This window comes from Pinus tabuliformis, chromosome 3_2 (assembly GCF_031772625.1).
Source record: "Pinus tabuliformis cultivar Carrire ecotype Pingquan chromosome 3_2, CPIR1, whole genome shotgun sequence".
Taxonomy (NCBI): Eukaryota; Viridiplantae; Streptophyta; class Pinopsida; order Pinales; family Pinaceae; genus Pinus; species Pinus tabuliformis.
This window is the reverse complement of record NC_142302.1, coordinates 924,785,364-924,800,836: the sequence shown is the minus strand read 5'-3', so window position 1 is coordinate 924,800,836 and position 15,473 is coordinate 924,785,364. Positions and strand designations below refer to the sequence as shown.

Sequence of the window (15,473 nt, the reverse complement as noted above, 5' to 3'; positions counted from 1 at the left end):
GCATGATTGGGTTATTTCATAGTTTTGTAATAATGTTATCATCCATATACACAATTGCATGCATACTCTTTTCATGTTAACATTTATATTCCTTCTTTAGTGAATTTTTCCCTTAGTCACATATAACTATCAAGGATATGGAGAACATTGGTTTTTACCAAACATGGGTAGCTCATGTTAATTTTTAATGCAATTAAATTAATAAAATTATTTGTATTGTAGGAATCATGTGTGACTCATGGCTTTTGTTTGAATAATTAATTAAATTCACCTTAATTAATTAGTTTGACATTTTAGATGTGAGATTCATGGTTTTATTAAGTATAATTATTTATATTAAAATCTCATTAATAAACAACTTTATTGACCAAAAACCACTTCTTTTAAAATTAACATATATTCCATATTTCAAATATAATATCAACATACATTATATTTGATTTCTAAATCCAAAAAAATAAATAAGCTTTAGAATTATTTCATAAATGTATTTACTTTTATTTTATTACTAAAAGATACATCCTTCCTACTCATAAAAAGAACTTTTTAGAAAAACATACATTGTCTGTCTACCTGCAAGTGGGACCCATTAAAATCAACTTTGCACTTTGTTGCAATGTGCCTAATTTCTTGTCCTCCTACACAAAAACTTTTCTATTTAACAATACACACTTATTTATCCCCACTTTATCTATTCTTTCTCTTCTTACCTCTATTCCTACTTCACTTCTAGACACTAATTACCTATAACATCTACATTTTCACGTTCATGTAGATAATCCTTCATAAATATTAATATATCCCTAATCACCTATATGTGAATCACTTATATGTGATTTTTATAGGTCATCTCCTTAATCACATATATGTGCATCACTTATATGCTTTTTATATATGTCTATCACTAGAGAAAAACAACATTCTCAATTCATTTTGCATATATATGATTAGGTTATTTCTTAGTTTTGTAATAGTGTTATCATCTGTTTACACACTTGCATGCATACTCTACTCATATTAACACATTGGTTATTACCGAACATGTGCCCTTCTTGTTAATTTTTCTAATTAAGAATATTAATTAAATTAATTCTATTTTATAATCATGTATGACTATAGTACATATTAATTAATGAAACTATTTAATAGAGTCCTTTTGAATATGAGATTCATGGTTTTATTAAGTATTATTATTTGTATTAAAATCTTATTAACTCCGAGAACAACCACTTTTAAAAGAATTAAATTATATTCTATATTTCAAATATAAAATAAGAATATACTTAAACAAAAATAAATAAACTCGTAGATGTATTTACCAATATTTTATTACTTCATACTACATCCTCCCTCAAGTCATGAAAAGGAGGTTTAAAAAAATATACTATTTTCTATCTACTTACAAGTGGGACCCATTAAAGTCGCATAATGGCACTACCAAATTTCTCTTTCAAAGCGTTTGTGTGATCCACATTGAAACATACTGAAACAAATTTGATACTGAAATTATTCACGCTTCCTTCTACCCTGAATAATATTTCACCATTGCTGCCGTGAGATGAATGTTTTCTGTTACTGGATTCCATGCCCGTTAAACTCGGTCTGAGTTGCTATATAACACGATCCCCTTCTGCTTTATCTCCACCAATTCATATTATTTCTATGAATTATTTCTTTAGTTATGGCAAGAGCGACCCCGTTTCTATTTCTGTTCGTGGCAACGTTGTGGGCTTTATCGGTGAATGCCTCTCTTGCTGGATTCACAGAAAAAGACCTGGAGTTTGAAGAAATTCTGCGACTCCTTTATCATAAGTGGGTGCTTCAGCATGGCTCAACCATAAATACATAGGATGAGCGATTCACAATATTTGTAGAGACCGTGAAATACATCGACTCTGTGAATAAGAAGAATCTTACTTGCCAACTTGGATTGAATCAGTTTGCAGATCTGACTAATGAAGAATTCGCTGTGGCCATGACAAATATGGAGACAGTGGAGATAGTAGTGTGAAGAATGGATCATTCATGTACCAGAACTTGCCAGACGCTGTGAGTTGGACAAGGGAGGGAGCAGTAACTCCTGTGAAGGATGAAGGGGCTTGCAGTAACTCAATTAAGATATTACTATTACTAGATAGAAACTTTAGGTAAATGGTAGCTAAGGATCAGCGATCAGGTTCCATTTAGATACAATTCACAGAAGTACTGGAAAATCTTATGTTTTTGAGGAAGCAAAAATTTGTATAGAAAGACAAACCAGGGGATCTGGTGATGAGTAAGTTTTTGAATTTAGAAACGGAAATGTGTGGCGAACATAGTCCACACGAGATCAATAAATCTTGTTATGCCATTATTCTTTTCTAAATTGCCATGCCGATATTACTGATACCCAATATCATTTTCTAATATAACTCATATATTGTCTATTTTTTTCCCTTGTAGGAAGTTGTTGGGCCTTTGCAGCTGTAGCTGCTATAGAGGGTCTCATCTTGATACAAAGAAGAGGGTCTCATCCAGATTTGTTGATCCTATTGCTGCAGCAATTGCTTGACTGCACTGGCGAAGGAAATGATTGCGACGGAGGGAACGTTATCAGTGCCTTCAACTATGTCAAAAGAAGACGACAAGGCATAACTGAAGAATATTACTAAACTTACAAGGCTGAGAAGCCCCCGTGCGAAGCACGATTGGTACAATTATAAGGCGATTGGTACAATTATAAGGCTTAATGATGCATACTAAGATGGATTTGTGCATTAAGATAGTTAAATGATTTGTGCATCAAGATAGTTAGATCATGTTGAGATGGAGTTTAAATGGGTTAGGATTTGGATTGGTTTTATAATTTCTAATTATTTTAAATTTTGAAGTGGTTTTGGAATTATTAGAATCATTTCATGTCATTTTGTTCAAGGTTTATATGCGAGGTTTTCACAACTAACTCCCATATTTGATACTCAAAATATTAAATTATATAGACTCTATATAATTAGGTAAACAAAATATTTTGGAAATTTTGTTAAAAAATTACTAAAAACTAATTAGTTTTTATAAATAACAATATATTATATATAATAATAACTTCATCTAATTTGTAAGACAATTAAATCATTGTTTTGTTTTGTTTTGATATAGATTCCTCACGGACAAACTATTAGGGGTGTTAGACTTGTCTCTCTTGTTACTGAAGACACTCTCAAACAAGTCATATCTATTCGACCTATAGCTGTAGCTGTAAAGTATAGTTGTAGTTGTAAAGTTTAAAAAATATTAGAGATATTCGAAATTACCATAGTGTAAGTGGTTTTGATTCCTTATATTGTCTTTTTTGAGAAAAAATAAGAAAGAGATGAATAATATAGCAAGTGTAATGTAATGTCCCCGAAAAAGCTATAAATATTTTATTTACCACTGTAAGAAAACAAACTGGACAATATTGTTATTTTCTGTTTAGATTAATAATATTGTTAATTCTGAATTTAGGAAATGATTGAGTAATATCAGATTTTGTAACTTCTCATTAAGAAGTTGGAAAGAGGCAGTTGTCGAAAAGAAAGAAACCCTAACTACCTCCCCTAACTGGAAACACCCCAAGGAAAAGGGGGTGGGGGGAGGAAAAAACCTTGTTGTTGGGACAGACAGAAAAAAGGAAAAAATGCTACGTCTGGTGAGGACTAGATAGCATTGGCACTGAGTGCGAAAGATTTGCTGAAGACAGTAGTCTTGCAAACAAGCTTGGGGGGAGATTTGGTCGCGAAGACGAATCTCATGGTCGGGAGGAAGACAAGCAGAGAATAAAAGGTGACAGTGCTCTGAGATTTGATTGCACAGGAAATACAAGTAAGAAGAATTATGACAAATACATTTTTATAAGGAATGTTGTGTTTGTTAAAAAAACTGGAAATGCTATAGAGGGAGCGGGCTCCCACTCTATAATTTGACTAGTATAGCTATGTTATCAGATTCTATGAGATTGTTAATTTTTACAATAGATGGAAAGGTGTCATCACCGAAAAATGATAAAATTATCTGTACAAAATAAAATAACCTTAGTCTTGAAACCAACCAAGGTAGTACTAACCAGCTTGAACGGGCTAGTCATGTGCAGATGACACCAGTTGAATTATTAGTGTATGTATAGGCAGCTAAGCATAGAAAATTCCACGCTGAAGAGAAGCCCTAAAAAATTGCTGAGCATAAAGATTACACTTATAAACAAAACTTAAGAGTTCCATGGGATATAGAGCAAATACAAATTAATTTAAGAGAATGTTGTGTGAAGGAGGACTCATTGCGGTAACCTGTGCATACTTAAATGAAAAACCTGAATATAACCTGTGTGACAGAGCACTTTCTTTTAAACGATGAATAACCTGTGTAATGAGTGTTGTTAACATAGGAACCCATGTAAATAGGAGGCCCTGTGTGCACCCAGAACCAGACACATAAGCTTATTAAATAGATAGTGTTGCCAACAAATAGAAGCACAAACAAATGTGTGAAACAATTCAGCATGCACGAGACCAGAGAAAGAAAAGAAAAAAAACAGTATAACGAAATCCTATGTACCACAATAGGGCTTACCTCTGTAACCACAAAGGAAGCGGTAACGCAGACAGAGGCCACCCAAATGGGTTATAGAGCCTCAGGTAAATAACCCTTAAATAGTAAGAAAAACCCTAAGTAAAAACCCAAGCAGACAACAACACTACGATCGTGCCTAGATTCTGGGCGGCTCCAGAATCATGGCTATCGTGGAAAAGACCTATAGGGTTAATCATTTCTGCTAAGCGATAATTGAACTACACATTCAAATCCAAAACTCAAGTCCAGAAATAGCCACGGTGGTAATTGCTATGCATAACTTAATTAAACGATCAACACAAAACAGAACATCCTTTACATGAAGTATAGTATAATACAACCAGAAATAAACATATCTCTATCAGAAAGAAATAGCCTCTGTTCTTAAACAAACAATTTCCCATAAAGCTGGTTCATACAAAAGGAGATTAATTGACCAAGAATATAAAGTAGTAGACAAAATAGAAATATATCAAGGTAGAGCGAATGAGCCGACATATTACAATAAAAATTAAAGCCGTAGAGTTGTTGGCATAATAACATTAAGAGACTCCTGCTTTACAAAAGAACAGAGCATAAAACTAATGCTTTAATATAGGGCCGAGGCCTTTGCTCGCCCAGGACTATCTGAACTAACAATAATTACAGCCACGCCATAGAGAAAAGAAAACCCTTTGCTTGGCGACAAGAAAGCCGACAAGAAGCCTAATAAGGGAATTTCCATACAGTCCCAGGTCGGAGATAAGAAAATTCAATTCTTGGAATAACAAAAACAAAATCGTGGCTTAAACTTGTGAACCCTTCTCCTAACGGAACAAGATAGTCGGAGAAGCTAAGAACTTACCCAGAAATTTGTTGAACGCCAAGCCAGGTAAGATTCCACCTTATTTTCATAACAGAGTGTGTCGCAGAATCATCACCACCCAATCCGCAAAGGGTTTCAAGTACTTGTATTAGGAAATCTAGACGGGAACATTTATAAAGATATCAAAACATGATAGCCACATAGTAAAACAATCTCTCACCTGGCAACGGGTAGGAATACATATTAACCCTGGACAAGAACCCCTCGACCGCCACTACAACATGCTGAATGCACCATGCGAACAATCCCTAGAACAAGCTACCCACAGGTGGAGCAGAGAAGCCGGGCAGAGCGCCAAGGCAAAATGGTAGCAAATGACCCTCAAACCCTACATGAGAGCCTGAAAAGCCACCCAAAGTGACTCCAGCCGTGCGATCAACAAACCTATGTCTACACCGTCGATGAGATGGAGAATCCCGAGGAAACCTGACTCAGCTGTGTTGTCCATTAAATCGGCATGGCAGAGGAATTAAATATCAAAGGACCAGTGGTGGTAAGCTCGATGCATGAGCTGAGTTGTCCCATTGCAATGAGAGTGAACGTATTAGGACAATAATGGACTGCCAGAGTTCATAAATGTCAACCTTAACAGTACAACCATAAAACTAGACTCATTTTGTATAAACAATGTTCATGTAATTTGGAAATCTGATTAAGGTTAAAGATATGTAATTCATCATGGTTGGTTAATGGTACAATTAACCGTAAAAAAAAATTACATGGTTTTACTTTTACTTTTAATGCGAAAATGGAGATATGACATGTGGTATCAGAGCCAAGGTTACAAAACTGTGACCTCTGGCAAATAAACTGTAAATTAGCTATTGATATATTTTTTCGAAAATTCTAACTGTTGATTGATTTAATAATTTGCTAAGTACAGAGGAACCAGATAACTGCAGTCTATAAGAGGAACAAACAGGGTGCCACACAGGAATATGGTTGGCCTAGGGCCCACAACATTTCCGGAAACTAACCCAGAAATATGGGTGCAGTTGGGAGAGGAAGCTCGCAATACAAATCTTGCAATACTAGAAACAGTTCAGGAATTAAAGAGTGAGATGGCCCGCCTACGGGAGGATAATGCAAGATTAACTTTGGAACAGGAAAAAATTATGAAAAGCCTATCTGATAAGCAGAATCAGCGTCAGACCATTCCCAGCCCTGAACAGGAATGAATGTATGAAGAACAAGATTATCATATAGAGCATGAAGGAACAGGTGGTGGGGAAGAGAATCGAGAGGAGAAGTCAGATAATGCCTCTGGGCACCCAACATAAAAAAGACAGTGGATAGAATTGCAAGGAGAGTTTCAGAAGATAAAACCGCCACACTTCAATGGAGAGTTGGAAGAAGCAGCAGAAGCCTGGCTTATTAACATGAACAAATACTTTCAATTATATGAGTACGATCATAATCTAAAGGCCCAGTTGGCTATCTTCCAACTGCAGGGGAAGGCCACTTTGTGGTGGGAGGAGGTCAAGATTGTACGCGGGGTGAGTGAGCAAAGTATAACTTGGGAAAAGTTCCAAAAATATTTCAAGGAGAGATATCTGACGGAACGATTTTACGATGAGAAAGCGAAGGAATTTCACGACCTGCGGCTTGGACAGCAAACCATGGATGAGTTTATCACCTGATTTACTTCTTTGCTACGATATGTACCCTACATACGCGAGGAAAAGGCTAAGGTACAACGGTTCGTCAGCAGTTTACCTGTGGCGATGAGGGAAAGAATTGAGTTTGATAACCCAAAAACAATGGACGAGGTTATACGAAAGGCTAGGATATGCTACCAGCAAAGCAAGCAGAAGGGTGAAATTTTGGGCAGGAAGTGGACAGACAAGAAGAGTAGTAAGATTGCACCAGGAAATAAAGGAAATCAGGGCAGCGCTGGCAAGGGGTTTCCCAAAGGGAAAAACAATAGAAATCTGCCTAAAAACCAGTTCAGAATTAAGCCACCATCTGAATCAAGAATCAGCGAGCAAGCTGGTAGACTCGATCACGAGGGAACAACAAGGCCCCCAGTTCAATGTTGGGGGTGTGGGGGACCTCATTACGTCAAAAACTGTCCTCATCGAAAAGGCACTGATCAGGTGTCGCAAATCCATGAAGCATCAACTGTAGGCGATGTAGCCCAGAGCATTCCGAAAATTAATGCTGCTCTCGAAGATCATCAGGCAGATTACCAACCGACTATGGTAGAATTTGAAGGTAAGATTTTTAATCGTACCATGTCTGTTTTAATTGATCCTAGAGCTACATTAAGTTATGTTAGTCCTAAGGTTGTGGAACAATGTAGTTTACAGTCTGTCAAGTTTAAAAACCCCTGGCTAGTACAACTGGCAACAGGGGCAAAGAGACGAGTGTTGGCCAAGGTTAATAACTTCCCTCTGGAAATAGCAGGACAACCTTTAACAGCAGATCTAAACATACTACCCCTTGGATCATATGATGTGTTGATAGGCATGGATTGGCTGGAAAAGCGTTGGTCCATTATAAACTGTAAGACAAAAACTATCTACTACAAGAATGAGCTGGGAGAAGGACGGGAGATGCAAGGCATCCCGAGGCCCGTACAGATTCAGCCAATAACCGCTTCTCAACTGGCAAAGTGTATCAAGAAGGGTTGTCAGATTTATGCTATTCAGGTTGGTTATGCCAACTCAAAAGAAAAGACAGCCACCTTGGAAAATATTCCAGTTGTGCAAGAATTTGCAGATGTGTTCCTGGAAGAGATACCCAGACTGCCACCCAAAAGGGACATAGATTTTACTATTGAATTGATACCAGGGGTAGCTCCGGTGTCCCGAGCCCCATATCGTATGAGCACACCAGAACTTATAGAACTGAAAATGCAACTGCAGGAACTACTAGACAAAAATTACATCCGCCCCAGTGTGTCGCCTTGGGGAGCCCCCGTGTTGTTCATAAAAAAGAAGGATGGAACCCTTCGAATGTGCATGGACTACCGACAATTGAATAAGTTAACAATTAAGAACAAGTATCCATTGCCCCGGATTGACGAACTATTTGACCAAGTAAAAGGGGCAACTGTGTTTTCAAAAATTGATTTACGATCTGGATATCATCAGATTAGGATCAGAGAGGAGGATATAGCCAAGACTGCTTTTAGAACCCGCTATGGACATTATGAGTTTGTGGTACTACCCTTTGGGTTAACAAATGCTCCTACAACTTTCATGTGTTTGATGAACAACATATTTCATCAGTATTTAGATAAGTTTGTATTAATATTTATTGACGATATACTAGTATATTCTCGGAATATTGAGGAGCATAAGGAACACCTTAGACTGGTGATGCAAACCCTCCGGAACCATCAATTATATGCCAAATACAACAAATGTGACTTCTTTAAGGAACATATTCAATACTTAGGACATATTATCACTAAGGATGGAATTGCGGTGGACCTCAAGAAGATAAAGACCATAATGGAATGGTCAATACCGAAGGACGTAGCGGATATAAGATCTTTTATGGGGTTAGCTGGTTATTACAGACGATTCGTTGAAGGATTCTCTAGGGTGGCCTATCCTATCACCTCCTTACAAAAGAAAGGGAAAAATTTTAAATGGACCACAGAATGCCAAAAAAGTTTTGAACAGCTCAAGCATCTGCTCACCACAACGCTTATATTAAGCATAACAGATCCAAGTAAGGACTATGTGGTGTGCACAGATGCGAGTAAGGAAGGGGTAGGAGGGGTCCTGATGCAAGAAGGCAAGGTAATTGCCTATGAATCCAGAAAATTAAAGGAACATGAACATAAATATTCCGCTTACGATTTGGAGTTAGCAGCTGTTATTCATGCCTTAAAGATGTGGCGCCACTACCTAATGGGTAAAAAGTTTATTTTAATGACGGACCATCACAGCTTGACTAATTATTTTAGTCAACCTACCCTAAATGCTAGACAGGCATGATGGGTAGATTTTCTAAGTGGTTTTGATTTTGAGATTAAGCATTTGAAAGGGAAGGAAAACCGGGTAGCAGACGCTTTGAGCCGGAAGGTGCAATGTCTCTATGAAATTTCTAGCAGCGAGGGGCATACTACCTTCGATGAAATGATTAAAAAGGTAGCAGAACAAGATCCAAAATATCAGCAAATAGGACAGCAAGTTCAAAATGTAACTAGCAAAGAAAATCAGCAAGGTTACACTAAGGATGTTGTTGGCCTGCTAAAATATAAAAATAGATTGTACGTGCCCAATCAAAATGACATTAAATGCTTGATTTTAGATGAATTTCATAGAAGTCCTTCTGCTGGACATCTGGGGTATCAAAAGCTGATTACTGCACTCCAAAAAGAGTATTATTGGCTGAGCATGAAAAAAGATGTAGCAGAATACTTGGCGCGTTGCCTAGAATGCCAGCAAATTAAGGCAGAACATCAGCACCCTGCTGGGTTGTTGCAACCACTACCAATTCCGAAGTGGAAATGGGAAACCATTTCTATGGACTTCATAACAGGTTTACCCAGGTCAAAAAGAAACAATGATTCCATCATGGTGGTGGTGGACAAATTAAGCAAATCAGCTCATTTTATACCAGTGCAATCCACTTACAAGGCAGTACAGATTGCCCATATTTTTATGCAAAATATTTTCAGACTGCATGGGTTACCAAAAACTATAATTTCTGATCGTGATGTGAAATTTACTTCAGTCTTCTGGAAAACTCTATTTGAGGGGTTAGGAACTCAGTTAAACTTTAGCACTACCTATCATCCTCAAACAGATAGACAAACCAAATGAGTAAATCAAGTGGTAGAAGATATGCTGAGGGCATATGTGATGCAACAACCTTCTAGGTGGGAGGACTATTTGCATTTGGTTGAGTTTGCGTATAACAACGGTTACCATACTTCCTTGCAGATGAGTCTGTTCGAAGTTTTGTACAGACGGAAATGCCGCACACCTTCCAGTTGGGGGGGACAGAGGACAAATTAATGCTGGGACCTGAAATGTTAAAATAGATGGAGGAAATGGTCAAGAAGGTGCGATCCAATTTGAAGGCAGCCCAAGATAGGCAAAAACATTTCGCCGATAGGAAGAGAAATTTTAAGGAGTATCAAGTAGGGGACCATGTGTACGTAAGGATTCGGGAAAAAAGGAGTACGTTACAGTGGAGTGGGTGCACCAAGCTGGCACCTCGGTTTTGTGGACCGTTTCAGGTTTTGGCAAGAGTTGGGCCAGTGGCATACCAGCTCGCTCTACCAAGCCATATCTGGGTCCACAATGTCTTTCATGTGTCAGTATTAAAAAATACGTTTATGACCCCAGGCACATAGTCAGTTGGCAGGATGTATAGGTAAAGAAGAATTTTAAGTAGGCCTGTTAATTAAGATGAAAAAGGCAAAACTAACTTTAACTCTATTGTTTTAGGTCGAACTAGAAGGAGAATTCATGGTCAAGCCGCTAAGTATACTCGAGCGGAGAGAGGTAATGCTACAGAAACGAGTCATCACCCAGGTTAAAGTGCAATGGTAGCACTTTGGGCTGGATGAGGCCACCTGGGAGGATGAGAAGATCATGAAAGAGGCTTATCCAAAGCTATTTGAGGTTGGAAAACATCGAGACAATGTTTGATTTCAGGGGGGAAGATGTAATGTCCTCGGAAAAGCTGTAAATATTTTATTTACCACTGTAAGAAAACAAACTGGACAATATTGTTACTTTCTATTTAGATTAATAATATTGTTAATTCCGAATTTAGGAAATGATTGAGTAATATCAGATTTTGTAACTTCTCATTAAGAAGTTGGAAAGAGGCAGTTGCCGAAAAGAAAGAAACCCTAACTGCCTCCCCTAATTGGAAACACCCCAAGGAAAAGGGGGTGGGGGGAGGAAAAAATTGTGCTGTTGGGGCAAACGGAAAAAAGGGAAAAATGTTATGTCTAGTGAGGACCAGATAGTATTGGCACTAAGTGCGAAATATTTTTTAAAGACAGTAGTCTTGCAAACAGGCTTGGGGGGAGATTTGGTCACGAAGACGAATCTCATGGTCGGGAGGAAGACAAGTAGAGAATAAAAGGTGACAGTGCTCTGAGATTTGATTGCACAAGAAATACAGGTAAGCAGAATTATGAAAAATACATTTTTATAAGGAATGTTGTGTTTGTTTAAAAAACTAGAAATGTTGTAGAGGGAGCGGGCTCCCACTTTATAGTTTGACTAGTATAGCTATGTTATCAGATTCTATGAGATTATTAATTTTTATAATAGATACCTAGACAAAAACGTGTCATCACCAAAAAATGATAAAATTATCTGTACAAAATAAAATAACCTTAGTCTTGAAACCAACCAAGGTAGTACTAACTAGCCCGAATGGGCTAGTCATGTCCAGATGACACCAGTTGAATTATTAGTGTCTGTACAGGCAGTTAAGCGTAGAAAATTCCACGCTGAACAGAAACCCTAAGAAATTACTGAGCATAAAGATTACACTTATAAACAAAACTTAAGAGTTCCATGGGATATAGAGCAAATACAAATTAATTTAAGAGAATGTTGTGTGAATGAGGACTTATTGTGGTAACCTGTGCATACTTAAATGAAAAACCTAAATATAACCTGTGTGACAGAGCACTTTCTTTTAAACGATGAATAACCTGTGTAATGAGTGTTGTTAACATAGGAACCCATGTAAATAGGAGGCCCTGTGTGCACCCAGAACCAGCCACATAAGCTTATTAAATAGCTAGTGTTGCCAGCAGATAGGAGCACAAACAAATGTGTGAAACAATTCAGCATGCTCAAGACTAGAGAAAGAAAAGAAAAAAACAGTATGATGAAATCCTGTGTACCACAATAGGGCTTACCTTTGTAATAACAAAGGAAGCCTCAGGTAAATAACCCTTAAATAGTAAGCAAAACCCTAAGTAAAAACCCAAGCAGACAACAACATTATGATCGCGCCTACATTCCGGGGGGCTCCAGAATCAAGGCTACCGCAGAAAAAACCTACAGGGTTAATCATTTCTGCTAAGCGATAATTGAACTACACATTCAAATCCAAAACTCATGTCCAGAAATAGCCACGACGATAATTGCTAGGCATAACTTAATTAAACACTCAACACAAAATAGAACATCCTTTACATGAAGTATAGTATAATACAACTGGAAATAAACATATCTCTATCAGAAAGAAATAGCCTCTGTGCTTAAACGAACAATTTTCCATAAAGCTGGTTCATACAAAAGGAGATTAGCTGACCATAAATATAAAGTAGTAGACAAAATAGAGATATATCAAGGTAGAGTGAATGAGCTGACATATTACAATAAAACTGAAAGCCGCAGAGTTGCCGACATAATAACATTAAGAGACTCCTGCTTTACAAAAGAACAGAGCATAAAACTAATGGTTTAATATAGGGCCAAGGCCTTTGCTCACCCAAGACTGTTTGAACTAACAAAAATTACAGCCATGCCATAGAGAAAATAAAACCCTCTGCCTAGTGACAAGAAAGCCGACAAGAAGCCCAATAAGGGAATTTCCATACAATCCCAGGTCGGAGATAAGAAAATTCAATTCCTGGAATAACAAAAACAAAACCGTGGCTTAAACTTGTGAACCCTTCTCCTTACAGAACAAGATAGCTAGAGAAGCTAAGAACTTACCCGAAAATTTGTTGAATGCCAAGCCAGGTAAGATGCCGCCTCACTTTCATAACAGAGTGTGCCGCAGAATCATCGCCACCCAATCTGCAAAGGGTTTCAAGTACTTGTATTAGGAAATCCAGACAGGAACATTTATAAAGATATCAAAACGTGATAGCCACAGAGTAAAACAATCTCTCACCTGGCAACGGGTAGGAATACATATTAACCCTGGTCAAGAACCCCTCGACCGCCGCTGCAACATGTTGAATGCACCATGCGAACAATCCCCAGAACAAGCTACCCACAGGTGGAGCAGAGAAGCCAGGTAGAGCGCCAAGGAAAAAGGGTAGAAAATGACCCTCAAACCCTGCATGAGAGCCTGAAAATCCACCCGAAGTGACTCCAGCCATGCGATCAACAAACCTATGTCTACACCGTCGATGAGATGTAGAATTCTGAGGAAACCTGACTCAGCTGCATTGTCCATTAAATCGGCATGGCAGAGGAATTAAATATCAAAGGACCGGTGGTGGTAAGCTCGATGCATGAGTTGAGTTATCCCATTGCGGTGAGAGCGAACGTATTAGGACCATAATGGACTGACAGAGTTCATAAATGTCAACCTTAACAGTACAACCGTAAAACTAGACTCATTTTGTATAAACAATGTTCATGTAATTTGGAAATCCAATTAAGGTTGAAGATATGTAATTCATCATGGTCGGTTAATGGTACAATTAACTGTTAAAAAAAATTACATGGTTTTACTTTTACTTTTAATGTGAAAATGGAGATATGACATGTAATTAACAAAATTTTGTGTGTTTGTTGAGCAAGGAGTATATAATGGTATAATGGTAGATGCGGCAAAGAATTTGACCATGCAGTTGTAGTGGTTGGATATGGAAAGGAAAAAAAAATTGGTCCCCACAAAAATATTGGATAATAAAAAACTCTTGGGGAACCACATGGGGAGAAAATGGAGACATGAGAATTAAACGAGACGTTAACACACCAGGAGGAAAATACGGTATTGCCTTGAAGGTTACATACCCATACTGAACCACTTAATGCATTGGCATTGAATTAGATGTTGATCACATTATCAAAGAATATAACAATTGGATTGACAAGGTTTTGGCAAATTATTACACAGTAGTGTGAAAATTTACCATTTATTTTATTGAGCATACGTAAAATAAATGCTTAATTTATTTTGTAGAAGTTTAATGCTTCACTTATATTATTGTATTGCATTATTGGTAATATATTAAAATAATTTTAATTAGAAATTTTGTTGTGTTTTTGTAAATTTTAAATAGTAGGAAAAGAATAAAATGATAAAACATATTAATGCCAATTTTAAATTTAGATTTATTTTCAAAAACAAATAAATTTAGCTATATATTTCGTTTATGTATTTTTTTGTTATTTTATTTTATTTTCAATTCATATATATATATATATATATATATATATATATATATATATATATATATATATGACAAATAACTTGCTATTGCCCTTAGAGGTGCTCTACAGTATAGGGGTAGATCTCAGGTAAATGTAAATTTAACAACATGTAATGTTTAACATTTAACATTTGGGTCTTATTGAGAAATCAATCTAATTATTATTTTGTATAAACAAAATATAAATTTAAAATATGAAGAGGTTTGCAAACACTCAAAAAAGAGGTATGGTAAATACATAAAAATATATAAAATATGATAAGAAATAAACATCTAATTGCCCCTAGAGGGACTCTACAACCTAGTATGGGTGTAGATCTCACATAAAAACGTAAACATGTAAATGTAAACAACCCAATATGGAGTATATCTCACATAAAAACGTAAATGTAAATGTAATGTTTAACATTTAAAATTTGTAATTTAATGTCTTCCCTATTTAAAAATCCATCTAATTATTAGTATGTATAAACACCATATAAATTAAAAATATAAAGAGGTTTACAAACACTCAAAAAAGATGTATGGTAAATAAATAAAATATAAATAAACTAGAGGTATGGTAAATAAATAAAACATTTTTTTTTATATTTACTCCACAGGTATGGTAAATAAATAAAAGTATAAATAAACTAAAGGTATGGTAAATAAATAAAACCTCATTTTATATTTTATATTTACAAAAACTCAAAAAATATGTTTTATTTAGGTGAAGCCTTTGGGCCAAATACCATGGAACAAATAATTATTAATACCATAGGCCAAATACCATATTTATAAAAGAGGTATGGTAAATAAATAAATATAAAAGAGGTATAAAGATGTATGATAAATAAATAAAAACATATCAATTAGGATTAGAAATCAACATCTAATTATATATCAATCCTAAACTCAAAAAATATGTTCTATTTA

General features: G+C 36.3%; 1 protein-coding gene across 1 annotated transcript; it reads left to right on the top strand.

Annotated features, from left to right (window-relative positions):
- Positions 1-7,209: 7,209 nt before the first annotated feature.
- On the top strand, positions 7,210-10,230 carry LOC149183661 (uncharacterized). Its single transcript, XM_089415027.1, has 3 exons — positions 7,210-7,663; positions 7,787-8,490; positions 9,439-10,230. The coding sequence occupies exons 1-3, from the start codon at positions 7,210-7,212 to the stop codon at positions 10,228-10,230; spliced, it is 1,950 nt and encodes a 649-aa protein (XP_089271153.1).
- The last annotated feature ends 5,243 nt before the right edge of the window (positions 10,231-15,473 follow it).

Coding starts and splice junctions, on each gene's coding strand:
- LOC149183661 (XM_089415027.1), top strand. CDS start 7,210: ATGGACGAGGTTATACGAAAGGCTAGGATATGCTACCAGCAAAGCAAG. Junction 7,664..7,786: donor GACTATGGTAGAATTTGAAG/GTAAGATTTTTA, acceptor ACCCCTGGCTAG/TACAACTGGCAACAGGGGCA. Junction 8,491..9,438: donor TTGACGAACTATTTGACCAA/GTAAAAGGGGCA, acceptor TTTGAGATTAAG/CATTTGAAAGGGAAGGAAAA.